The 22,981-nt window shown below is 53.8% G+C and overlaps 7 protein-coding genes and 1 non-coding gene across 10 annotated transcripts; 3 read left to right on the top strand and 5 right to left on the bottom strand.

The window, feature by feature from the left end:
* Window positions 1–534: 534 nt before the first annotated feature.
* Window positions 535–4,340, top strand: PV07_06013 (uncharacterized protein). The gene is made up of 2 exons (XM_016392954.1): window positions 535–607; window positions 653–4,340. Exons 1-2 carry the CDS (start codon window positions 587–589, stop codon window positions 4,268–4,270), a joined length of 3,639 nt encoding a protein of 1,212 aa, XP_016250473.1. The 5' UTR covers window positions 535–586; the 3' UTR covers window positions 4,271–4,340.
* Window positions 4,341–4,702: 362 nt separating this feature from the next.
* PV07_06012 lies at window positions 4,703–4,814 on the bottom strand. The gene has a single exon. It is a non-coding gene; the product is annotated as a tRNA-Val (tRNA).
* Window positions 4,815–5,000: 186 nt separating this feature from the next.
* Window positions 5,001–7,057, top strand: PV07_06011 (uncharacterized protein). The gene is made up of 3 exons (XM_016392953.1): window positions 5,001–5,630; window positions 5,687–6,107; window positions 6,174–7,057. Exons 1-3 carry the CDS (start codon window positions 5,394–5,396, stop codon window positions 6,935–6,937), a joined length of 1,422 nt encoding a protein of 473 aa, XP_016250472.1. The 5' UTR covers window positions 5,001–5,393; the 3' UTR covers window positions 6,938–7,057.
* PV07_06010 (40S ribosomal protein S11) lies at window positions 6,769–8,074 on the bottom strand. The gene is made up of 3 exons (XM_016392952.1): window positions 7,832–8,074; window positions 7,471–7,709; window positions 6,769–7,370 (listed from the first exon to the last, which is right to left on the bottom strand). Exons 1-3 carry the CDS (start codon window positions 8,010–8,012, stop codon window positions 7,302–7,304), a joined length of 489 nt encoding a protein of 162 aa, XP_016250471.1. The 5' UTR covers window positions 8,013–8,074; the 3' UTR covers window positions 6,769–7,301.
* Window positions 8,075–8,286: 212 nt separating this feature from the next.
* Window positions 8,287–13,865, top strand: PV07_06009 (uncharacterized protein). Its single transcript, XM_016392951.1, has 2 exons — window positions 8,287–8,580; window positions 8,631–13,865. The coding sequence occupies exons 1-2, from the start codon at window positions 8,350–8,352 to the stop codon at window positions 13,521–13,523; spliced, it is 5,124 nt and encodes a 1,707-aa protein (XP_016250470.1). The 5' UTR covers window positions 8,287–8,349; the 3' UTR covers window positions 13,524–13,865.
* PV07_06008 lies at window positions 13,683–16,691 on the bottom strand. 2 transcript variants are annotated; one of them, XM_016392950.1, is made up of 2 exons: window positions 16,501–16,691; window positions 13,683–16,444 (listed from the first exon to the last, which is right to left on the bottom strand). In XM_016392950.1, the coding sequence occupies exon 2, from the start codon at window positions 15,949–15,951 to the stop codon at window positions 14,023–14,025; it is 1,929 nt and encodes a 642-aa protein (XP_016250469.1). In that variant the 5' UTR covers window positions 15,952–16,444; window positions 16,501–16,691; the 3' UTR covers window positions 13,683–14,022. The 2 variants fall into 2 exon arrangements, with proteins under 2 accessions (XP_016250469.1, XP_016250468.1); XM_016392949.1 differs by having other exon boundaries at window positions 13,683–16,691.
* Window positions 16,692–16,976: 285 nt separating this feature from the next.
* PV07_06007 lies at window positions 16,977–20,738 on the bottom strand. 2 transcript variants are annotated; one of them, XM_016392948.1, is made up of 5 exons: window positions 20,174–20,738; window positions 20,077–20,105; window positions 19,898–20,015; window positions 19,684–19,831; window positions 16,977–19,626 (listed from the first exon to the last, which is right to left on the bottom strand). In XM_016392948.1, exons 1-5 carry the CDS (start codon window positions 20,219–20,221, stop codon window positions 17,333–17,335), a joined length of 2,637 nt encoding a protein of 878 aa, XP_016250467.1. In that variant the 5' UTR covers window positions 20,222–20,738; the 3' UTR covers window positions 16,977–17,332. The 2 variants fall into 2 exon arrangements, with proteins under 2 accessions (XP_016250467.1, XP_016250466.1); XM_016392947.1 differs by having other exon boundaries at window positions 19,684–20,015.
* A 289-nt stretch (window positions 20,739–21,027) lies between these two features.
* On the bottom strand, window positions 21,028–22,854 carry PV07_06006 (uncharacterized protein). Its single transcript, XM_016392946.1, has one exon. The coding sequence runs from the start codon at window positions 22,484–22,486 to the stop codon at window positions 21,305–21,307; it is 1,182 nt and encodes a 393-aa protein (XP_016250465.1). The 5' UTR covers window positions 22,487–22,854; the 3' UTR covers window positions 21,028–21,304.
* Window positions 22,855–22,981: the final 127 nt, after the last annotated feature.

Genomic DNA, 22,981 nt, shown 5'->3' with positions numbered 1-22,981 from the left:
CCCCGTCGAGATTCGGGATAGACACATTCTGCTCGAGAAACCTGCATTGACTTCTGAGAACAGACTCCTGTTTGGTAGTGACTTGGGTAGAGTACCTGGCACTTGGCACACGGGCTTCCTCCGTCGCCTGGGAGAGTTTTGAATCCGTGTCAGCCTCCGCTGCATCACAACCGAACAGCTGGGGCAAGCATACATTTGACCTTCCGCGCGCGACATTGGCCGCACGCGTGAGCCTTCTTTGGCAACTCCCGTTGACCTACCATCTGCAAGCTTGTTATTGCTCCAGGTTTGTGCTGCCTATGCCGGAGGAAGTGACTATTGTAAACGTGGAGAAAGCGATATTGAGACCTCACAACCTGCCCTGGCACCGGGGGTTGTACAGAGTATATTGCGGGGCACCGGGGGTATAATAGACGCCCCTATCACCATCCGAAAAGAGCATGTGAGCCGAGGGAAGGTAAAGCGGCCGGCGGCTAATCGCGGCAGGAAGATATGGGGAGATTTTCCTCTCATCAACGTCTTTCCTTGCTCTATATCTGAGGCCGCGCCAGTCACACCGCGAATCGATTGGTCCCTTTACACTTCAATGACAACATGTACTCTAGAGGTCAGTTTGATGGCCTCTAACAAACCCTCTCGCTGACGAGCATAGCCACAAGCTGCGTGTCTTCCAGTCACTGCTCTCAGGTCAGTCCTGGTTGACGGAGAATTGCTGCTTCTTGCGGGGCAGGGTCCCTTTCTTCACATCTACAACGAAAGCGGATTCATCATTGCGTCTACACGGATCTTTGAGATTCAACCAGTCTGTGGGATTCAGATCGATTCGCACAATGCAGGCCAGGCCCGCAGTCAGTACCGGTGGATCGTGCTTTGGGGAGGGGCGTTTTGTCGAACCGCCTTGTTGACGTTGGAAAAGTGTGACCCTGCTCTGTCACATGCGGTGGTCGAAATCAGTGTTTCGAGACAATTGAACTGCAGAGATTGGATTCTAGACGCTGCCTTTCACCAATCCACCATCTTCCTGCTCACTGCACACAACCAGCTTCTAGAAGTGCCCCTTCGCGAGAATACAGAGGAAAGAGCCCTGCCATATGGGAAGCCGGCCCCAGTGATTGGCCCAAGGTCATTCCTGTACTCCGGCTCTCTTGCTGTCACCAAACCTGGGCTGATTATCGTGGCTTCGGGGACAGTCTTTGGAGAGATTCTAGTCTGGACTTGCTCGAGGGAAGAAACCCTGGGTCAGTGGTCCACGTTACTAAGACACGTCTTCAATGGCCATCGGGGCTCCGTTTTCGGTGTGTCTATCTCTGACGTCCTCGAGCTGGGGGCTACGCACACTCGCTTGTTGGCGAGCTGCTCCGATGACCGCACGGTAAGAGTATGGAATATTAGTGACTGTGACTGTACGCAAGACGACTCGAGCAGCAGCATGGAATCTGCTGAAACAGGCTTTGGACGTGCCAGTGGACGCGGCGAGACCCAGATTGCGTCCGCATGGGGCCACCTCTCCCGCATCTGGGACGTTGAATTCGTCCAAGAAAAGGTATCCAACAACAGAAATTGCATCTCCCTTTTATCCCGAGGTGAGGACGGTGCCTGCCAGTTGTGGACCATCGAGCTGCATACTGGTACTCGGCCGGAGATGCCTTTGACGGCGCTTCTAAGACCGGAGTCGAGTGATCGGCATCACTCTGGGAAAAATGCATGGTCTATGACATACGTCAATGACGGCCGAGGCTTGTTTGTCCAAACTGGCGGTGCTGATGGACAGATAATCTCCAGACGACCCAACGTCTCCCGTGCGGGCCTGGCTTCATCTGCCACCCACTCGATACCCTTCAAAGACATTACTGGTTCCTCAATGTCCCTCAAGCATTACCTGTTTCTAAACTCGCGTGAATTTCTAGCGGGTACAGATCAAGGCGACCTGTTTCGACTGACCGCCGACCATGACAAGCTGACCTGGGTCAAATTGATGTCGGGTCCTGGCAAAGGTGGCCTTGTGCTCTGCCCAGCTGGAAGCCTACAGCTGGTGCTCGTTGCGTATCAGAGTGGTGGGCTTTCGGCGTTGCTCACCAACAACGACTCTTTGGTACCCGTTAAATGCGACCTCGAATGTGCAATCTCTTGGATACGGCTCGCCTCTCTACAGTCGACAATTTTACCTGCGTCGACAATTTGCGTTGTTGCCATGTTGGCGAACAAGAAGGCAGCCATCCTCTGGGTGAGCATTGAAGACGATTCAGTTCTGGTGAGACAAACACCGCTGAAAACACCAGAAACCTTTACCATCACATCTTGTTGTTACGACAGCGCAAGCGAGGTGTTGGTTCTCGGTTCCCGCGCCGGTGCACTTGCCATTTACTCTCATGTAACGTCTCAATCAGAAACATCCGGCGAACCGTCATGCCTCCGGCATGCCCATGACACGGATAGCGTTACTTCGATCACTATTTTGCGGAAAGGTGTGGAATCTTGCACAGAGACAATTCATGTTCTGACGACAGGCCGCGACGGCATCTATGCAATTCATCGTGTCAAGTGGCCATCATCCACAGACAGGGTAGAGCCGATTATGGTGGCCGTCCACAGGTCTGCACTTCCGTTCGGCCCCAACATTGAGGATGCTTTCTTTACGTCACCTGAAGGATCATCACCTGCAACAGAGCCAGATTTGGTTCTCTATGGCTTTCGTTCGACGTCCTTTGTCGTCTGGAATGAAACACAGCAGTCTGAAGCGTTGTCTGTCGAATGTGGCGGACCACACCGGAGCTGGGCGTTTCGGGACTCTTCTGTGTTTTGCGACGGAGTCACCAAATCCTTTGTCTGGACCAAGGCTGGCAGGTTGAACTGGCACTCGGCCCAGGGTTCCAGCCATAAAGTGATTCAAAAAGGGGCGCAGGGGCGCGAGATCAAAGCCATGGCCCGTAGTCCGTTGTCCTTCGATCAGCTCAAAACCCAACACCACCCTCACATTCTCATAGCTACAGGAGCCGAAGACACCAACATTCAACTTCTTGCTATATCGCGTGCCGCAAAAAATGGTCACCAACCAAATGGGGATTCTGTATCGCATAGCTCCTCTATGTTTCGTGCGGTTTCCACTCTGAAGCGACATACCACAGGCATCCAATACCTCCAATTCTCACCATCTGGAGGATACCTCTTCAGCAGTGCTGGATGCGAAGAATTCTATGTGTGGAAACTCAGCTTTGACGTCCCTGGCATTGAAGCAGGAGTCGTGCTGTGGGACATGATGCCAACTGAGGAAGAGGATTCGGATGCACGGATCATGAGCTTTGATTTGCGATGTAGTGACTACGGAAACAAGAACGCAAGTGAAGAATACACTATCGTGATGGCATATTCGAACGGAAAGGCAAAGGTGGTACGTTACACACCTGCTCCCAGCAGAAATGAAGCGATGTTCGAGACGCTGCGGGAAATCAGGTACGGCTCGTTCTGCGTCATGAAGGCTTTCTTCCTCTCGTCAAGGGTCGTCTCTGCTTCGGACTTTCGATATGATGAGCATCAGATCGGAACATTGTCGGCCGGCACAAACGGATATCTGAACCTCAGTCTTCTGGATTCCCGCTCTGTTTCTGACCAGTTGGCTGTTTCCCCGGATGCAGAGGGACTGTCACGGATGGAGGTCCATAGGGTGCATCAGAGTAGCGTCCTTGCCATGGACGTGGTCTCCCTCAGCCAGAAAACTTATCTCATCGCGACGGGTGGCGATGACAACGCACTAGGTTTGACATTGCTGACCCCGGCGTCTTCATCCTCGATCACTTTCGAAGGAGAGACTCACGCAGAAAGACAATCAGCTCACCACTTTCGAACGATCATCATCCCTGCAGCCCATGCCGCCGCCCTCACGGCCTTGAAGACCACGAGCCCACGGCCCACCCAGAAGGGTTATTCAGTCATGGTGGTGACGGTGGGAAACGACCAGCGTGTCAAAGTTTGGGATGTCCATGTCGACGCGAAGAGAGACGATGACCCGGTTGTTCCACGTGTCGAGGATGATGAGCTTTTTGAAAAGGTCCAGGTCAGACTTGTCGGTGCTGGGTGGACAGCGGTTGCAGACGTCAGTGATCTGGAGATCATTGAAGACGATCATGGGACCATGGGATATCATGACGAGGATGGTAGGAATGGAGAGGATGCATTTAGGGTTCTGGTAGTCGGTGTAGGCATGGAGCTGTTGAGGGTCAATTGTGGAGGAGACGGCATCTCCTCCAGGACGCACAAACCAGGACGTACCTAAAAGGTAGAAAAAAGAAATCATAGTCCAACCTCGAGTGCCGACTTTGGTTTGAATGGCTGGATAGCCAGATTGTCACGTAGGTTCCTCAGGGGCCGGCAGCCTTGTAAGTCCAGTAGCCATACGTTGCTCGCAAAGATGGGGCCGATCGTCTCACACTTGAGTAAGTAATACCCAAAAGCAGGGCAGCTGGTGCCACGAAGCTCAGGTTACATTGCAATGAACCTGGAGACGATAGACAGCATTTGGAACAGGAGAAGTACCAAAAGATATTTCATGGTCGTGGTGGCGGCGCCATTTCCAGTGATAATAGAGGGTAGCTCATGGTTCTCGAAATCTTGGGGGGCAAAAAGATTCCCTTACAAGGACACACAGCCCTTCTCCCCTGGGTTGTACTTTATACAGCAGAACCGGCAAAAAGAAGAAGCAAAAGAATAGTTCCTATGGGGATCGAACCCATGACCTTCTCCGCTGCCATTCCCTGTCTCTACAGTAGAGAGACGGGGTGTTGTAAAGGAGATGTGATGAACCACTACACTAAGGAACTAATTTATCTGTGTGACAAATCAGATCAATATTTCGTGGTGTACAATATATGAAGTATCATCTTGGTATAGAACAGTCGCCCCCCTCTTAGCCGGCGAGCCGGCCACAATCTTCCCCGCATCCCTGCACCTCTCCTCTTCTGTTCTCCAATTCGAACAACCCTCCACCACAACTACCTAGGTACCGTGTTACTCTTTTCAGCCGATTGCAGATGCTTCGATATGAGCCTCGGGGTGGGCAGAAGCTTACGGCATATTGCCTGTGGGCGACTGGTGGCGCGAGATGGGATTTATCAAACCACTGCGGAACCAGTCCCCCACCCCCCTCAACATCACCTCGGCGGTTTGGTGGATGCGTTAGTCCTTGAAATCGTTTCCTGTCTCGTTTTGACAACGGATTCATTATTGACGCCCGGTAACAGGAGTTTATAGATATCACTTTTTCGGCCAAAAGTCAAAAGTTTCGTCAGATCAGCAGATTGGCGACAGGGCGCTTGAGGCAAGAACAGTTTTGATAGACCCAAAGAAGAAGGGCGAAGGAAGAGAAGAAGACCAGGGGAAAAGAACCGTGTTCAGCGAATATGGAATACGATACCTCGACCCTCAATGGCGCGCCCGTCACGGGTAACGTCAAGCATGAAAAGAATACGAGCAGCCCCAATCGAGGTCGCCTCAGGATTCAATGCGACCCGACTGACATCTCCATCCTCAAGGAGCCCGTCACGTTCGTCTTCTCAGGTCGGACTGCGAAGAACAGGTTCCTCAAGGCGCCAATGACTGAAAGGCTGTGCCATTGGAACAAAGAAGGCGAGGATATTGTATGGGCCAATTTTCCACCCCTCGCCGTTTGATATCTGTTGACCAAAACTCCCAGTCAGCCCGAGGAATGCCCAGTCCCGAGTATCTCAACCTGTACCGACGATGGGGTGAGGCCGAGATCGGCATCATCATCAGCGGCAACATCATGGTCCGGTACGACGCCGTCGAGGCATACGGCAACCCCATCCTCGTCGACGATCACGATGGCCGCCTCGCCAAGTTCAAGGAAGTCGTCGACGCCGCGAAGGCGCACGGCTCGCTTTTCATTGCCCAACTCTCCCACCCGGGGAGGCAGGGCGGGAAGTACCTGAATCCGAACCCGGTCAGCGCGAGCGATATCCAGTTGACCATCAAGTGGTCGGGGAACGAGTTCAACAAACCCAGACCCATGACCATCCCGGAAATCAAGGACATGGTGAAAAGCTGGGGCGAGACCGCATATCTGTGCTGGAAAGCCGGCTTCGACGGCGTTCAAGGTAGGCATCCCTCAGCATGATTCTTCGATTTGGCGGACATGAAGCTGAGACCGTCTCTCCGAACAGTGCACTGTGCCCACGGCTACCTGCTAGCCCAGTTCTTGAGTCCCACCACGAACCGCCGCACCGACGAATACGGCGGGGACCTGAACAATCGCTCCCGCATCGTGTTCGAGATCATCGAGGAGATCCACCGGCGCGTGCCGGACCCGTCGTTTATCATCTGCGTGAAGCTCAACTCGGTCGAGTTCCAGGACAAGGGCACCACGCCCGAGAACGCGCGGGACCTGTGCCTGAAGCTGGAAGGGGCGCGCGTGGACTTTGTCGACCTGAGCGGCGGCACGTTCGAGGGCCGGGCGTTCGAGCACAAGAAGGAAAGCACCAAGGCGCGCGAGGCGTACTTTATCGAGTTCGCCGAGATGATCCGGCCACTCCTGAAGAAGACCAAGGTGTACATCACGGGCGGGCTGCGAACCGCGGCGGGCATGGTGAGGGCCGTCGAGTGCGGCGCCTGCGACGGGGTCGGCATCGGCAGGCCGTTTGCGCAGGAGCCGTACTTTGCCAAAGAGCTCCTGGGCGGGAAGGTCACGGGCGCCATCGAGAACTTCTCGCCGTTGCCCCTCAACACCAACTCCAGCGGCACGCAATTACATCAGATCGGCAAGGGGGACAGACTCATCAGTGACTGGAGCGACGAGAGCGAGGTCAAGAGGTGGATGGACGCAGATGAAAAGGAGATCGCCAGGAAGATGAGCATTTTGCCGGTGGTTGACAGTTCGGGCTATCCACCCTTCAAGGCGGAGGTTGGCTTCGCCTACCTGGAGACTTGAGGGTCTGGGGACTGGGACATCCACAAGGATTCCACCGACTGCACCGAAGGAGTTGGACATACACCGTTAGAATACCGTAGACACAAATACACAAATCTGATCGGGGCTGGATGCGATTCGGTTTTTAAGACCTTGTTCATTTGTCGTTCGAATTTTCGGACCGGCGCTCATGCCTGGCCATGTGCCAGCAACAAATCATCTCTATGTCTGATCTGTGCTTCCAGACGCCGGAAATGACCCTCCTGCCACGATCTTCATCCACAGGGCTTCATGCCATTTTGCCGTCTTCAATGGTGCAGAAGCAGCCCTCTCCTTCCGACTGGCTTTCCACCGCCACCACTACCCACAACTTTCCTTCACGCGCTTAGAATTTCTGGAACGACTTGACGGCCTTTCCCGTTCGGGGCAATACACGAAGGACGTTGAATCGGACCTGGAAAATTTCCCGCATTGTTAGTCGTTGCTCCCCTTGAGATGACCTTTCGGCAAAAAGGACCTCAAGGTTGTCTCGGGCACGGCATGGGGGTTCTTACAGTCTTGCTCAAGGGTCTGCACTGGCCCACGGTGACCTGGTCACCCTCTTCCACACGGAAAGCTGGGGAGACGTGTGCGGCGAGGTTCTTGTGTCTCTTCTCATATCGGGCGTATTTGGGGACGAAGTGAAGGTATTCTCGGCGGATGATCAAGGTTCGGTGCATCTTGGTGGAAACGACAGTGCCGGTCAGGATACGGCCTCGAATGGAGACCATGCCGGTGAAAGGGCATTTCTTGTCTGTTGCAAAGGGGGAAAGTTGTCAGAGTAAGTTCACCTCTTTTCGATTCGTGGCAATCCAGCACAGATTCCTTCGAACTTCGAGAAGCAGACAAGGGCAGCGACAATAAGACACCACTAACCAATGTATGATCCCTCAATCGCAGTCTTTGGTGTCCTGAAGCCCAGTCCGACGTCCTTGTACCATCTTCGGCCGCCCTTGCCGACTCTCCTGCTCTTTGCCGCCTTGGATTTGTGGTTGAGGAAGATGTGAGGCTGCTTCTGGTAGGCGCGCTCGGCCTGGACTGTCAACTCGGTCGCCATGATTGCGGTGTGTTGACAGGGAGGAAGTTGAAGTGCGCAAAAGGTGGAATTTTACAATCGGCACGACGCTAGCAACTTGCCTCGACAATTGATGGTGCGCATTCAAAATTCCGCCAAGACATTCGGCGAGCTAGTCCTAGACCGGCCCATGCCACGGCACGTGATGACGCCACAGGCTCGTGTTTACATAACCCTTGCTTGGGTTTAGCTCGTCGCGGTGAAACTGGTGGTGGGGACGCGGATTGGCCTCGACCTGAACCAACATCATTGCGAACATGCAGCATCCTTAAAACGACTTTACAGGTTTAATGTCTGGGTGAGGCGATAAGGCGCTGCAATGGCCGACTCTACCGCAGATCTGAGGTCTAGCAGACCAAAATCCCGACAGTCAATCGCCCATTTGCCGTCTGCGAAGACGTCGTCTTCGAGGGACAATGCGACAACTGACATTGCTGCCCTCCAAGCTCGACATACAGAGGCCAAAACAGCTAAGAAGAAGTCGCGTGGGAAGAGTCTGGGTCCGGGTGGACTTGAAGCCCTGAAGGAGTCTACGGGAAATGCAACAAAGGTAAAGAATCCGGCGTCTCCTGGCAAGGCGCATTTGTTGACTTCTGGCAGGCGACGACACCCTTCCAAATAAAATCAATACTCAAACCATCCATACCCCTGACTCCTCCTAAAGCTATACCATCGTTTGACGAGCTGCGCAAGCGGAGTACAGGCAAAGACAAGACACAAGCGAAGAGCAACCCCGAAGAGCTGCTCATTGATTTCTCAACCCCCGGCCCCAGTGGGCAGAATGCAGGCACAGTCTCGATGTCAGGCGCAGAGAATGTTGCAGACCCATTTAGTCCTATGGTGCGACGATCCCCCAGGAAGGCCGACGGAGCTGGTGGAAGCGCGGAAGCCCTAGAGCGCCAACAGGAAGAAGAGCGGAAGCGCCAGGCAGAGAAGGAGGCTATATTGGAACGCAGAGCTGCGAGGCGGAAATCTCTGGCGAACCGTCGAGTTTCGTTCGCACCAGAGGCGACTTTGCATACGTGGAGCGTGATGGAGCTTGCAGAGGACTCGACGACAAGCTCTGCCTCTAACTCCACGAGAAGACAATCCTCAATGACAGCCGCACAATCACCGATCAAATCGATAGCCTCGCCTGAAAGAGCCGATCCGCCGTCAACCCCTGCTGATCAGATGGAGGAGCCGCTTGTCAAAGAATCCCCCGCAAAACAGAGGGATGCCCACCAAAAGAAACGGAGACGCCGAAGCTCAGGTCTGGCGGAACCTATGCTGGATGCAGCTGAAGATATGTATTCGTCGAGCCCTTCAGGGGACGTCACCACAAATAGTAGTCCCGTTCGCTTCGAGGAAGGTATCGAGTCTTCGGATGAGTCTGACACCGATGGCGATACAGCGATGAGTCTAGAGGATGCCACTTCACACACGGTAGCATCTGAGGACTCCGGATCGAGCACTCCTTCTAGCCTGGAAGAACGTCTGCGGCAGGCTGCCGAACAAGCTGGAACGCGCGGTATAGACTATGACGAGCATGGCGGGGAATTCCCTATGGAGATGGTCACCGGCACCATGACGAACGCCTTTCAAGACTGGGCACAAGGCCGCGCCCATGCAAGCAAAAGCGACGAGGTATACGACCAGGAAAATCCGAACCCAAATATATCCTCGCTACCAGGAAAACATGAGAACGACGCTGAGAACGACGACGAAAGCGAGGATCAGAGTGGGGAGATGAGTATGGATGTCACAAGTGCCGTTGGCGGTATAGTTACAGGCCGATCTCCCGGCAAGAAAGGTTCAAAATCACCTATCGCGCGTCGCCGAAGCAGCATTCGCCGCCGCCGTTCGTCTGGCAATGAATCCATGTTTGACGAGACCATGGACTTTACAGCTATACAAGGAGGGATTATCAGTGCCGGGATTGAAGAAACGGTGAACAGCCGTGTGTCTGATGAAGACATCAGCATGGAATTCACACAAGCGGCTGGAGGCGTACTGAGCGGAGCTATCACTCGCCACTCCATTGTCTCCGAAGAGAGCGATGAAAACGAGACCATGGATATGACCGCAGCTGTTGGAGGGATCTTGCCCCCTATTGAGGAGCAGACCGAGCCTCAAACGGATGTGGAAGAGCAGACCGTGGCTATGGATATGACACGGGCGGTTGGTGGCATCCTCAACAACAATAACCTGGCGATGAGGCAGTCTCCTGGAGATACGGTGCTTCCTTCACCGCGACGCAGACAGGCTGAGCAAACCACCCCAAAATCGCCACCCAAGACACACCAACACAGGACATCTATAGCTTCGGAAACAGGCAGTCCGAGTATTGCTTTGAAGCCACGACTTTCAGGCAGATCCCAGCGGAGCGCGACGAAGGCTGCTGCTACTCCGCAGACCGGACAGCAGCACAGCACACCGGTCAAGTCACAGACGAGAATACAACAGGTCACCCCGTCAAAACAGATCACTCCGCTTCCTGCGCGAGCTGCATCTCCAAACAAAACTCCACTGTCTGCAAATGTTTCACACAGAAGCGCTTCGCCAAAAAAGCTGTTTAAGGCTGAAATCAAATCGAGGACATCACCAGCTTCCACGAAACGAAACGCACTGTTTTCACCAGGTAATCAGACTCCCAGTGTCGTCCTGAAAGCACCCAAATCACAGAGCGCCCGTCGACGGTCAAGTGGGATTGGCATTGACAAGGATGGGATTGGCTCTCCGCGAGTTACTGAACTCCTGGACCGACGATCCTCGATTGGAGACGCCGCACCTCAGTTTAAGCTTGTTAGTATTGAGCCTACAACGCTGCGTTCTGAAGACCCCCAACAACTTGCGCAAGACGTCGAAGCTGAAAGAGCAGAGGAGCAGCGCCGAGAAAGCGGCAGGTTTGTCATGGAGCAAGAAGCAGACGAGCCTCAAGACGAGAATGTGACTTTGCAGCTCAAAGATATGATCGAGTCGATGACGCCGCAGAAATCGAAATCTGGCAAGCTCAAAGGTAGGAAGAGCCTTGCGGTTGGAGGTGCCAAAGGCCTCCTAGGGAAGAGGCCTGCAGAACTCGATATGGACGATGATGATGAGGCCGATTCGACCCCGAAGCGCTTAAGAGTGGTTTCGAGGGAGGGCAGCCCAGTTAAAAAGGTTCATCTACCGAAGCCACCTACCAAGGACGAAACAACTGGCAGACTCGGCACTAGACTTCAGAATTCACTGCAAGAGATGGCTGACAATGACAATGCGACCCCAAGTCTCGGAGCACCATCGCCGAACAAAAGCACTGTTGCACCTAGCCCAGCGACCACGAAGCGCTTCAAAGATATCAAGGTCAACGGCGAAGCAAGACCAGAGTCGTTCGAGGACAAACTTGACAATGTGGTTGGAGCTATTGACATTTCCACAGTGCAGATGGAAGAAGGATCGGCCCGGAGTGAAGAGGACAAGATCTCTCTTCAGCAGTTTTTGAACATGACAAATATTCACTTCATCGAACTGTCAACCACAAAAAGGAGGCACACAATGGCACAGTCGATGCCCGCCTTAGGATCCCAGGCAAGTATGGACGGCAGCGACACAGTGGACGACTTTGTTGCGGCAGCCACCACATTGCCGCTCCTTGAACTGTACCAGCATGCGACGAGGGAACTCAAGTCCTACATCTCTGCAGGCCGCAAGATCATTCGCTCCATTGAAGCAGAAACCCTTGCTGACCAGCCACCACTTTTCCGGGAATACGTCGATGCTCGCCCAGACGTAAAAATAGTGATGGATAACCAATTCCGCAATGGCAAGGCCAATGCTCGCTTGCAGAGCAAGGAGGGATGGTATCAATGGCGAGCACAACTAGTAGAAGGCCTCAAAAACGGGCTAGAGGGTATCGACCAGGGCATACAAGCGGACCTTCGGCTCTTGCGGCAGCAGCAACAGACGCTGGATTCTGTGCTTCCCCGGCTGAATCAAGAACGAACTGGACTCGAAGGCCGGAGGGCATCGCTACAGCAGAGCCTGGAAGAACTGGACAGCATTCACCATGAATCTTTGACCAATTGCCGACGAGAGTTACAGAGTGCCGACGAATATTGTCTCCAAAGATCTGCTTTGCTCGATTCCTTGCGCGAACAAATGAGAGAAAAAGAAGAAGCACTACTAGCTGCCGCCGAACTGAAGACTGAGATGAAAGATCAGATTGCAGAAGCAGATCGAGTAAGAGAAGAGAACAAAGGTTGGCCGGTAGCCGATGTCCTGAACCTCAGGTCAAGGGTTGATGCCATCGAGAAACAGACTGGCTGGCGCTTGGTTACTGCGGAAGAAGAGGTGGATGAACCGACCGAGTTTGGGCCTGCGCTCACCATGATGTACAAGGATGACCTGCGACTCTTCTTTTACCCTCAAGCTTTCCAATACAAGGCTTCAGATGCACCACGGCGCAGATCCGGAAGGAGATCAGCATCGACAAGCGGTCCCACTGCCCCTATCAGCCTGACTTACGCTCCCGCCGACCAAGAGGACTCGGACGACAAACAACTAGAGCCGCCGACCGAGAAACGTTTCTTCTTACAGTTAGTCAGGAGCCAACTGCACGCTTTCGCTATGATGCCAAAGCGGTCAGTATCATCTAAGACTATGCTATCATCTGTTTCTCAAGGCTGGGATCTTGCATGCAAAATTTCCCAAGAGCTTCGACTTCTGAACCTCGTGGGCATCACGACAGCCTCAATCCTAAGTGACGAGAAACTGGGAGTTAAAGTCGTTCTGATCATCCCCAAACAAGGGCGGGTCGACGTTGAGTTCGCAGTGACTGTCGCGATTCTGAACGACGGCGACATCGTTGCTTCAACCGGCGTAACTGCGCACGCAGTCTACGGACGTTGCGTGGAATTGCTGAGCGGTGGAAAGGGTAGGAAAGTGCAGCACGCGTTGGGCAAGGAGGCCGAGAGCAGAGTCCTGGGTGAGGGTGCGTTCGTCAGTGCAATCCACGGCTTCGAAGAGTGGTTGCGTGGACAGGACAAGACAAGACAGGCGACGAAGGAGGAAGTCGTGACTGCGTCTGCCCCTGAGCCTGCTTCCTCGGCCGTTCTCTCTCAAGCGACAACTACAGCACTCCCTTCGACGTCGACGTCGACCTCAGCTTCCACTCCAGCGGCCCCCAAGCGGTCCCCTCTGGCCCCTAAACGAATCAACTCCCTCCAAAAGAAAGCCCTCCCCGTCCCCAAGCAGCGGCTCGAAAAGTGGAATCCTCCTCAGCCTCAGCCTGTGTTCCAACAACACCAACACCCGGCCGCCGAGAAAGAGAACTTCAACCCCTCCTTGTCCGTCTCGGGCAAGATGTCCGCTCAGCGGCACCAACAGCCGGCCCAGCTGGAGGGAAATCGCGCCGTTGACCCAGCCGCGTGGGAGGACGTGGTGCCCCGCGCGGCCATCCCGCCGGAGATGCAGGAGGCCATGATGCACACGCCCATCAAGCGCGTGGGTGCATTGCGGCGCAGTCCCATCTGAGAGCTCGCCCGGGCGATGCCCCTGATGATCTGGTATGATGTGATGTGAATCGGAGTTTTGGGCATGTTTAGCTTTGGTTTTGACTATGCATTTGGATTTGGATTTGGATCGGTGTGGCTTGGACTAGTTGCTAGCATTGGATTGAAATCCCCATGGTTGGTTGATTGATTGATTAACTGGTTTCCTGCATCTCCTGAGAGCGGGAGTTGGAAAGTGAAGGTGTGGTAGTGTAACAACCATTCACAACATCAAGCAGAGTAGTATGTACAGGAGAAACAGGAGACAAGCTAAGATGAGAGCAACCTCTGTTTGTGCCCTGGGACGACATCACCGAGAAGCGAGAAGCGACAACCCTGGATTCGGGGTGATCTTCCTCCTGTGTTTTCCTGTCTGTCTGCTCTGATTGTACTCGGTAATGTAGCAATCGGAAGAGGCAGCTATTCTTCCATCAACCATAACCATGTTCATCCATTCATTGACGACTGTGTATGTAGTCTATCTACCACCCACCACCACCCTTGCCTCCGAACCCGCCGCTCTCATCCCCGGCCGATTTCCCGCCCTTCATCTTGTCGCCTCCGGCCAGGCCGGCGCCTCTCTTCTGCTGCGCCGCCTCGTGCTTCCGCAACTCCTCCGGCACCCTACTGATGGAACTCTTCATCAGCATCTGCTTCAGATCGTACAACACATCGTTGTCCTCGTTGCCGAGGAACGTGATCGCCACGCCGGATTTGCCTGCGCGTCCGGTACGCCCGATGCGGTGGGTGTAGGATTCAATGTTGGTCGCCATGTTGAAGTTGACCACCAAGCTCACGTCGGGGACATCGATACCACGGCCTGCCAAGTCGGTCGCGACGAGGACATCGGTTTTGCCGTCCCGGACCGATTGCAGAGCTGCCTCACGCTGTTCCTGCGTCTTGGACCCGTGCAGCGTGACACTGCTGAATCCCATGGATTTGATGTCCCTGGCGACCGCGTCGCAATTCCGCTTGATATTCACAAAGACGATGATCGGCGGTCGGAATTCGCCACTGGAGAGGATCTCGTTCAGTCGCTTCTTGCGCTTGTCTTCGCCAGCAACGAATTCCACCCGTTGTTCGACGGTGTCGACTGCTTCGCCCACATTACCAATCGTCACGATCGCCGGCCTTCTCAGGTATTTTCGTGCGATCCTCTCGACCGCGGCAGGCATGGTGGCTGTATACATCATGGTCTGGCGGTATCGGTCTTTTCCACCTAGGTGGCGGGACATGGCTCTTCCGTCTTCCGCGGCCTCACTGTCGGGCTTCTCGTTGCTTACAGGTAGGGCATCCAGGATTTTGTTCACAGGTTCCTCAAACCCAAGGTCGATCATGCGGTCTGCTTCGTCCATGATCACGTAGCAGCATTGCTCCAGCACAATGATGCGGCGATCAATACAGTCCACCAGACGACCCGGCGTCGCGATGATGATTTCTGCACCGTTGCGAAGGTTATAAGCTTGTTCTTCGATGCTGTGACCTCCTACTATTGAGACGACCGTGAAACCCAGGGGTGTGGCAAACTTTTTTGCTTCAATTTCGATTTGTTGTGCGAGTTCACGGGTGGGGGCAAGGATGATGGCGTAGGGTCCATTATTCCGCCGCATATCGTCTTCGTCTAGACGCGGAAGTTCGGCGATGTAGACAAGTAGAGGGAGGAGGAAGGCGGCAGTCTTGCCGGAACCGGTTACTGCAACACCGATGAGGTCGCGGTTTTGAAGGGCGATGGGGATGGCGGCCCTTTGAATCGGTGAAGGATCGACATATCCTACTTGGTCAATGATTTCCAACAGCTTTCTCGGAAGTCCAGATTCTTTCCAGTTGCGCATGGGGTTGGGGATACCGCCACCTTTCGTGCTGATATTGAAATCCTCCTTGAATATGCGCCAGTCGCGTTCCCGCATATGCTCCAATTTCTTTTCACTCCAGTGTTTGTCAATTGCCATGCGGCCGGATTCTTCCTTCCTCTTGCGCTCCATTTCGAGAATCTCTTGGGCGCGGGCTGCTCCTGCAACTGTATCTCTGGACTGTAATGCCTCTGCATACTTCCGTGCAGCTGCATCGGCCGCTTGTTGATCAAACCCACCCAGTCGACCTCTCCCGAAGAAGTTGACCTCAGCGCGGTTGTTGTAGATGGGATTGTAGTCGGGTGTGGTGTCCTCTTCGGCATTCCATTCAAAGTTGAATTTCTTTTCTGTCGTGCGTCGTCGCTTCTTCAAGGCAGAGAAGGTCGACACATTCATGTCAGCACCCATATACCTCTGTCGGATAATCTCCACTTCTGCCTTTTCAGACCGGTCGTCCTCCGCCCCTCGCTTTTGTGCTCGGGAATCACCACCAAACGCGATCGACTTGGGTGCCGCGGGCGGAGCAAAGTCGACGCCCTTGTTGGGCCCTCGTGACCGCATCGCAGCAGGGCCTCTGGGTACATCTCCGTTACGAAGAGCCTTTGGTCCAGTCGGTGCCGAACTTGGCTTGGACGGTTCAGGCGGTGCAGAGGAGCCATTCCGGGCTACCCCGTTCTGTTGTTTCTGAGCGGAGATCGCCTCAACCTCCTTCTGCCGCTTCTCCAAAGCCAGCTTTTCACGCTCCGCCCTGGAGAGAAACTTTGGTTTGCTGGCCGCAAGATCGGCTTCTCGCTTCTTCTTCAGGAGTTCTTCCACACTCAGTGGCGTCGCCTTCGCCGTCTTTGCCGCCCCCCAGCCCTTCTTCTTCGGAGGTTGTGGCCTGACATCATTTGTTGTAGAGCCTTCGTTGTCGCTAGGAGGAGGTGGCACTGGCCCAGGCGGGGGAGGGGGAATGCTTGAGTCTGTAGGCGGAGGAGGTGGCGCAAACCTTGCTTCTAACGGAGGCGGAGGAGGTTCAGTCTCAGCGGATGGGGGAGGCGGAGGTGTCTGTGGTCTTGAAAGAGGGTCAACAGGAGGTGCTGGCATCTCAACTTCGCGGTGGCCGTTCACCATTGTTTCCGCCATCCTGGCGTACGTTGCGTCGACTTGGACCTATCACCGGCCCGTGTCCAGACGGAAGGTTCAGAATGGCAAAGATTTTGAGGTATGTCAAGCGGAGACTTCACTTAACAGAGTTGAATTCTTGAGTAGGAGACGATCGGAATAGCGATAGAAGTTCATGGTGGAAGTCTGGTGTCAAGCCTAGAAGTTGGAGAGACTGAGAAGAGCCTTGAGGCTAATATCTCGGTGAATCGATTTTCCGGTAGGGTCGGCACTAGTCTAAATACGGCTTAGTTAATATGTTGGAGGTGCGGGGAATGGCGAGGGAGACAGAGTGCTAGCTTTGTACAGGTAGCCACTCGCCAGCCATAACGGTAGCTGAGAGAGCCAGTGCATAGACCGATCATTCAGTCAATCGAAAGAAGGCACGCAGGTCATCTAGAGGGCGCCGTCCGAAGGGGCCAATGATCCCAGCCCCTAGCCACCCCGTGGCCCCTGAAGTTCAGCCTTATCGAAAAGCAAAGACGACAGTCAAAACGGTACCTAGGTCTCCCAGGCTATATCATATCGTACAAGAAAAAAGTAAGGCTATGAGACCCCGTGCTCTTATCAACAAGCCGTTCATATCCATTACTGCATCTTCGTCGGAAAAAGGAAAACTCCGGCCTCCGCCCTGAGTCTCATCCTCGCCGTGTCCCTCCAACATCTGTCCGCTTCAAACAACTGAAATAGAGGATCGAACTCCCCAAAAGCATATTCGTGACTCCCTTCTTTTAGACTCCTGCTGACCCGTCAAAGACAGTGGCAGAATGATGCAAGCAACGCTGTTTCGCAAACCATGTCAGGTGTAAATCCCTGCGCTTACTTTCCGTCCGTCGTCGTCGCCGTAATCGTCTTCATCTGCACCCTCAGGAACAGCATCATTCCAAATCGTAATACTGTCAAGTCTTTCACCCTTGTTGAGATGAACCGCTTGAAAAGCGTCCACTTCTTCAACATCTTCCTCCTCGTCACCAATGGCACCTTGCTCATCCTCTTCCTCTTCCTCGATGATTTGGCTTTTCCTCTTCGATTTGCTGTTTCTTCTGCCACCTCCGCCCATGAAATCTTTGAGACCCAAGTTGGGTTTCCCGTCCGATCCCTCACGTTGCCTTCCAGCGCCAACGATTGCAGGGCTTCCGAACGCGGCGGGGAGTGTCGACGCGGAGAAAAAGGCCGAGTTAAGCATAGGTCCTTTGAACGGCGACTTCTTCCGTCGAGCGAACATGACGTTTGAGCCGAAAGCGTGCGCCTGCGGTGTACCTGGTGGGGGATTGAGGATATCATTCCCCACCCCAGAGAGCGGGCGCGGCTGAAGGCCAGCATCGGAGCCTCTAGGAGTCCGGACTATCCGGATATTCGAAGGGAAAGCATTGGCCGTAGGCGTCACGGGGAGAACTTTTATCGAGGGGTGGGGAGAGCGGCCGCTGAGACTGACCGTGCGGCTTGTAGGGCTCTGAATCGTGTCAAGGCTGTTAGAGCTCTGAGAGGAGGCTTTGCTGTGAGAGGTGTTGTGTCGGGGCATGCTTCGGATTGATGAAACGGACGAGGATGTCGATTTTCGGCTCCGCAGACCGGTGGAACTGCGTCGGTATGAAGAGCGGGGAGTTACAGGTGAAGGTGAGAGAGAGTTGCGATGAGGTCTCCCACGGGCGGTATCGATCCGAGGCGCTGGATTTTTAACAGAGGGAAGAGGGTTTGAGTTGGAGATGAAGGGAGCAAGCGCGGACCCGTTCGAGGATCTGTTTGGATTTGGCGTGCTTGCAACATTTCTGGTGCTCTTGTTCGCCTGGTTAGAGTCTCTGGAGAGGGTTGCTTTGGAGACGTTGTTGGAATGTCCATTCAAGATTTTGTCGATCCTAGGACTGACTGGCGATTTGGCTCGCTTCGTGGAGTCGATAATCCACTGCTTCAATGAGGTAAGCTGGCTCAGAAACTGTCGGTTGCGAAACCTTCCACTTCGTCTCTTGTTCACTCCATTCAGGGGACCCAGTAAATCGGGGTTTGTTGTCACGAGCTGTAGCGTGCTACTCCGTCGATTGCGTTCCTTGGGCGGTATGGGAGGTCGAGAACCGCTCCGAGAGCGTACAGAGTCTTTATCGATCGGAGGCGGCGGTGGTGTTTCAGCCCCGGGAGACTTTATCACGTCTCCTTCAGGAAGCTGAGGCAAGTCGCCGACCAATATCTGAGGTGTACTTCTTCGTTGTGTCCTGCCTCGACTGGTGCTCCGACGGCTTTCAAGCTCACCGGGAGAATGCTCTTCATCGACCTCAACCAGCGTGGGTGCGATCCTCTCCAGCCTGCTGCTAGCACCACTCAGCCGCCTGAGGATCTTCAACTCTGCTTCTCTGTCTCTCCGCTTGCGTTCCTTTCGCGCTTGCTTCCTTGTCTCTTTCTCAATGAGCAGCGCCCACCATCCAGATAGCGTGTCGCAACGTTGCGAAAGGACATTCTCAATGACTTTGTCGATATCCACACCCGCCGACTTCATTCGTTCCAAAGTATCCTTCTCCAGCTGAGTAGTGAATGCTGCGGGCTGTGAAAGTTTCAGAATCGCTTGTTGATGAGGTGCATGGTCTGACAGAAAAGGGTCGGCGAGGATATCTGACAAGCTGGGTCTGTGCAGAGGCCGCTTCGAGAGGAGCTTGGAGATCAGAGTCTTTGCGGATTCCGGGAAGGTGTCTGGATAGACGGGGTCGTCTTTCAATATCTTCGCCTTTGTGGCTGCATCGTCGTCTTCATCGAAGGGTAGTTCGCCCTTCAACAGCGCGTAGAGAATGATTCCCAGACTCCAGACGTCGACCTTCTCGCCCGCATATTTCTCGCCTTTCAGCATTTCTGGCGCACTGTAACATACTGTGCCACAAAATGTCTGCAGATAGTTCGCTTTTCCCTCGTACTCCCTGGTGAAGCCAAAATCGCAAAGCTTGACGTTGTCGTTCTTGTCGAGAAGGACATTCTCCAATTTCAAATCTCGATGGACACATGATTTACTGTGGATATATGCAACCGCTCCGACCAGCTGAGTGAAAATCTTCTGCACAGTTTCGACGGGAAGTGCTCCATTCTTGCATAGATAATTGTACAACTCATCGCCTGGTGCGTGATTAGTTTCGCAGACTCGTTAGAATCGTGGCATCCGCATCTTCCTACCAGGACAATATTCCAAAACTAGCCATACAAGAGATTCCGTTATTATAACTTCGTATAGTCGAGCAATGTGAGGGTGAATGAACTGTCGATGATGGTGGATCTCTCTCGCGAGGTTCGGGTCGTCTTTACTCGAGGCCTTGAGTACCACCTTTTGGGACTGCCAGTCAGCGACTGCGGGCATGAGGTGCCAGGTGTCGTCGACGCCAAAACTGACCTTGGAGCCATTTGTCAAGTTGTGCTTGGCAAGATAGACCTTGCCGAAGGAGCCCTTTCCGATGAGTTTCCCTAACGAGTAGTTTCCCACTGTCTTGAGTTCCTTCGAGGCAAATTGGCTGGTTGGGAATGTCAGCGCAGACTCCCGGGACGAGTCGAGGAGGGCGGATCAGATCTTACTCGAGTAACTCCGAGTAGGAGTTGGCAAGCTGTCGGCCATCCCCAGTCAGCTCAATGCACACGAAAAAACGCCCAAATACACCAGTTGTGGTCCTACTTTTGCTTTATGTTGCTGAAGCTCCGCTTTGGTCCTCTGAGCTTGCATTCCTTGCGACGACCAAACCCTGCAGATTGGTGTAGGAGTTCCTGCGGCTTCTCGAGGGTAAGGATAACATATGGGCAAGTCCGACAGGGAGGTGGGAATTCGCCCGTTGGGTGGTCTTTCCGCGCTTTCAGGAGACACTGAGCAGTCGAGGGGTAATAGGGAGCGAGTCGCGGTCGGGCTCGAATGTATAAAGGCGCATTTGAGACTGAGAGCCGAAAGGTCTGAGTTGGGGGCTCTTTGGCACTCGGCAGAAGCAGTGACGTGAACGGCGGGATGTGATGCAGGTGGTGACAGGCGGGCACGTTTTTAAGAGTTTGCGATCTCGAGACCAATTGCCAGCGCCCCAAAATATTAAGTTGTTCAGGGTTGTGTGGAGGTGGGAAAAGGCGGGAGGGAGAGGCTGCGCCGGGCTTTTTAGGTGTGGAGGGCTGATCGGCGTCTTATCCCTGAACCTCACTTTAGCGGAAGGAAAACACCTTTTTCGTGCATCCAGCAGCATGGATAGGGGACTCGTCAGGCCCCGTGGATCTCGTCTACGTGCTGATCTCTATATGTTTAGAAATCTTCAGGGAGGAATGACCCCCACTACCGCCGTTGAACGCCAATGAGTATATGCCGCTCCTGCAATTGGGTTTCCCAGTGTGAATACGCCTCCACGCCCGCCACAGAGGTTCCTGAAATATCGAGTCAATACTGATTGCTCCACATGGCACGTGTCCCATAAAAGCCCTGCCGATCGTCAGATAGGGTGAGATGCCGCCAGAGAATGCAGAGTGGTGGGTGTGACAACGTGGAAACTGTGTTCTCCATCCTCCTGATGGTACGTGCATTGTGGAAAGGGAAGAGATAATATAATAGCATAAGAATTCGGTAATGGCACTTTTCATGATGCTCGAATCCACCGTGGAACACTCGCTTCCCCAGGATGGATCTGAAATGTCCAAGATCTCCAAAGTGACGTTCCACAACTCCCAGCTCAATAGCAAAACATTTTAGGTCTCTATACATTATACAAGTACGTCTTGACGTCTCAGAACAAAACAAGATCGTTACCGTCGTTAAATCCCGCCCCTATCCCTGGGCTCACGACCTCGGGGCCTGATAGTATCTGTTCTCGGTTGGTTGTGACGAAGGTAGTTCGGAGATCATGCTTGTCCGGTCAGAGTGACTACGATGGCTTGACATGCCCGACGCAACTGACGGGGCACTGTCCTGCGAATAGTCCTTTCCGCTTAGCCTCCGGACATTGAAATTCTCTGCCACAAGGCTGCCCTGGTCGGACTGAGCTTGCAGATTCGGTGAGCCCATGAGTGTTCCTTCAGAGCCGGACAATTCAGACATCATGCTCATTCGGTGGTCCAATGGAGGAGTATTGTGGGCATGGGGCGCAAGATGACCGGTGTGGTACGTCGAACCAGGTAACTCAGCAAGGAACTGTTTGGGAGGATCGGGTTGCTTCAGCGGCGCGTAATAACTCATTCGTTGTTGCTGTTGGGCATTGGCTTGATACGGAGGCAGACTGTAGGTGCTCAATCGCTTGTCGTCGGGTCGGAAAGCTGGGTGAAGCGCCATTGTCTGCCAGCCCAGGTCTTGCTGCGGCGACAGCATTTGAGGGGAGAGAGGTCTTTGGTAGATGGAAGGCGCATTGAGGATTTGCGAGTTCGACATGTGAGAGCCGGATTGGAATCGAGGGGTCTCAGGAGCAGGAGTCGAAGGAACTCCCAAGGTCTGGACTCGTTCCTCGACACGCTCGGCCTTTTTGAGAATTCGCTCCACCAAGACTTTGTGTGAATTGTCGAGGTTCTTGCGAACAAACGACGTCAAGAGCATGTTACACCTCATGTCGCCATCTTCGCGGAGGTAAAGGCCCGTTCGAGGGACATCAATCCCAAGTTCTCGTGGCTCTGGAGGCTCACCAGGCAGGGACCCTCCTATGGACCATTTTTCTCGGATGTCCAGGCCCATGGGAGCATAGATGTGTGTCTGAAGCCCATATGGAGTGTCATGAAAGCAAGCCTTGTAGCTGACTTTGCCCTTGACGATCCCACCCGGCAGGTAATGGATCTTGTCCGTCAGCTCTTGCCAGGCGCAGTCCAAGAATTCGTCGGCGGGGGCATCTCTGGGAGTTTTGATCGGGTGGTGTTCGATGACAAGCGGGTTCAGCTCGATCATTTCATCGTGGTTGTGAAGCATGGCGATCGCGACCTCTCGCGAGACCTGAGGAGGGAGAGGGGTAATGTTGGTGAAGAGGGTGCGTTTCGGCATGGCGACGGCGGTCAGCTGGCCTGAGGGGGGACTTGTTTCTCGGTTGCTGTCAATCAAGATCGTGGAAGGATTAGAGACTCTTCTCGCAGACTCGAAGGATTTAATAGTCAATGGTATACAGTGACCCGGGATTTGCACTGGCTACTTCAAACTCTTTGCAACAAGACCAGTGAGAGAAGGAGATCATCCGAATTTGAAAGACTCAGCCCAAGACAACAAGCAGCTGTGCCTGGGATGAGCCTAGATGCCGTTAAAAGCAAACGACCGTCTTGGTAAGGATTCAGCTAAGAATAGCTAGTGCTTATCACCTTCTGGGTGAATGTGAGGGTGTATCGGCTCTGTGGCTGACGCGATGCTGGCTGTAACGATCAGCGAGTGGTCCGAGGCCATCCCCATGGACCCCTCGATTCATCGCTCCAGCCTCCTGATCGCTTTGACACCCGCTTTTTCGGTTAGATCCAGGATAGACAGAGGCGGAGTGTCGAGCAGCAAGCC

This window comes from Cladophialophora immunda (genome assembly GCF_000835495.1).
Source record: "Cladophialophora immunda strain CBS 83496 unplaced genomic scaffold supercont1.3, whole genome shotgun sequence".
Lineage (NCBI taxonomy): Eukaryota > Fungi > Ascomycota > Eurotiomycetes > Chaetothyriales > Herpotrichiellaceae > Cladophialophora > Cladophialophora immunda.
Note: the sequence above shows the minus strand (reverse complement) of the source record. Positions and strands in the feature narration are given on the sequence as shown.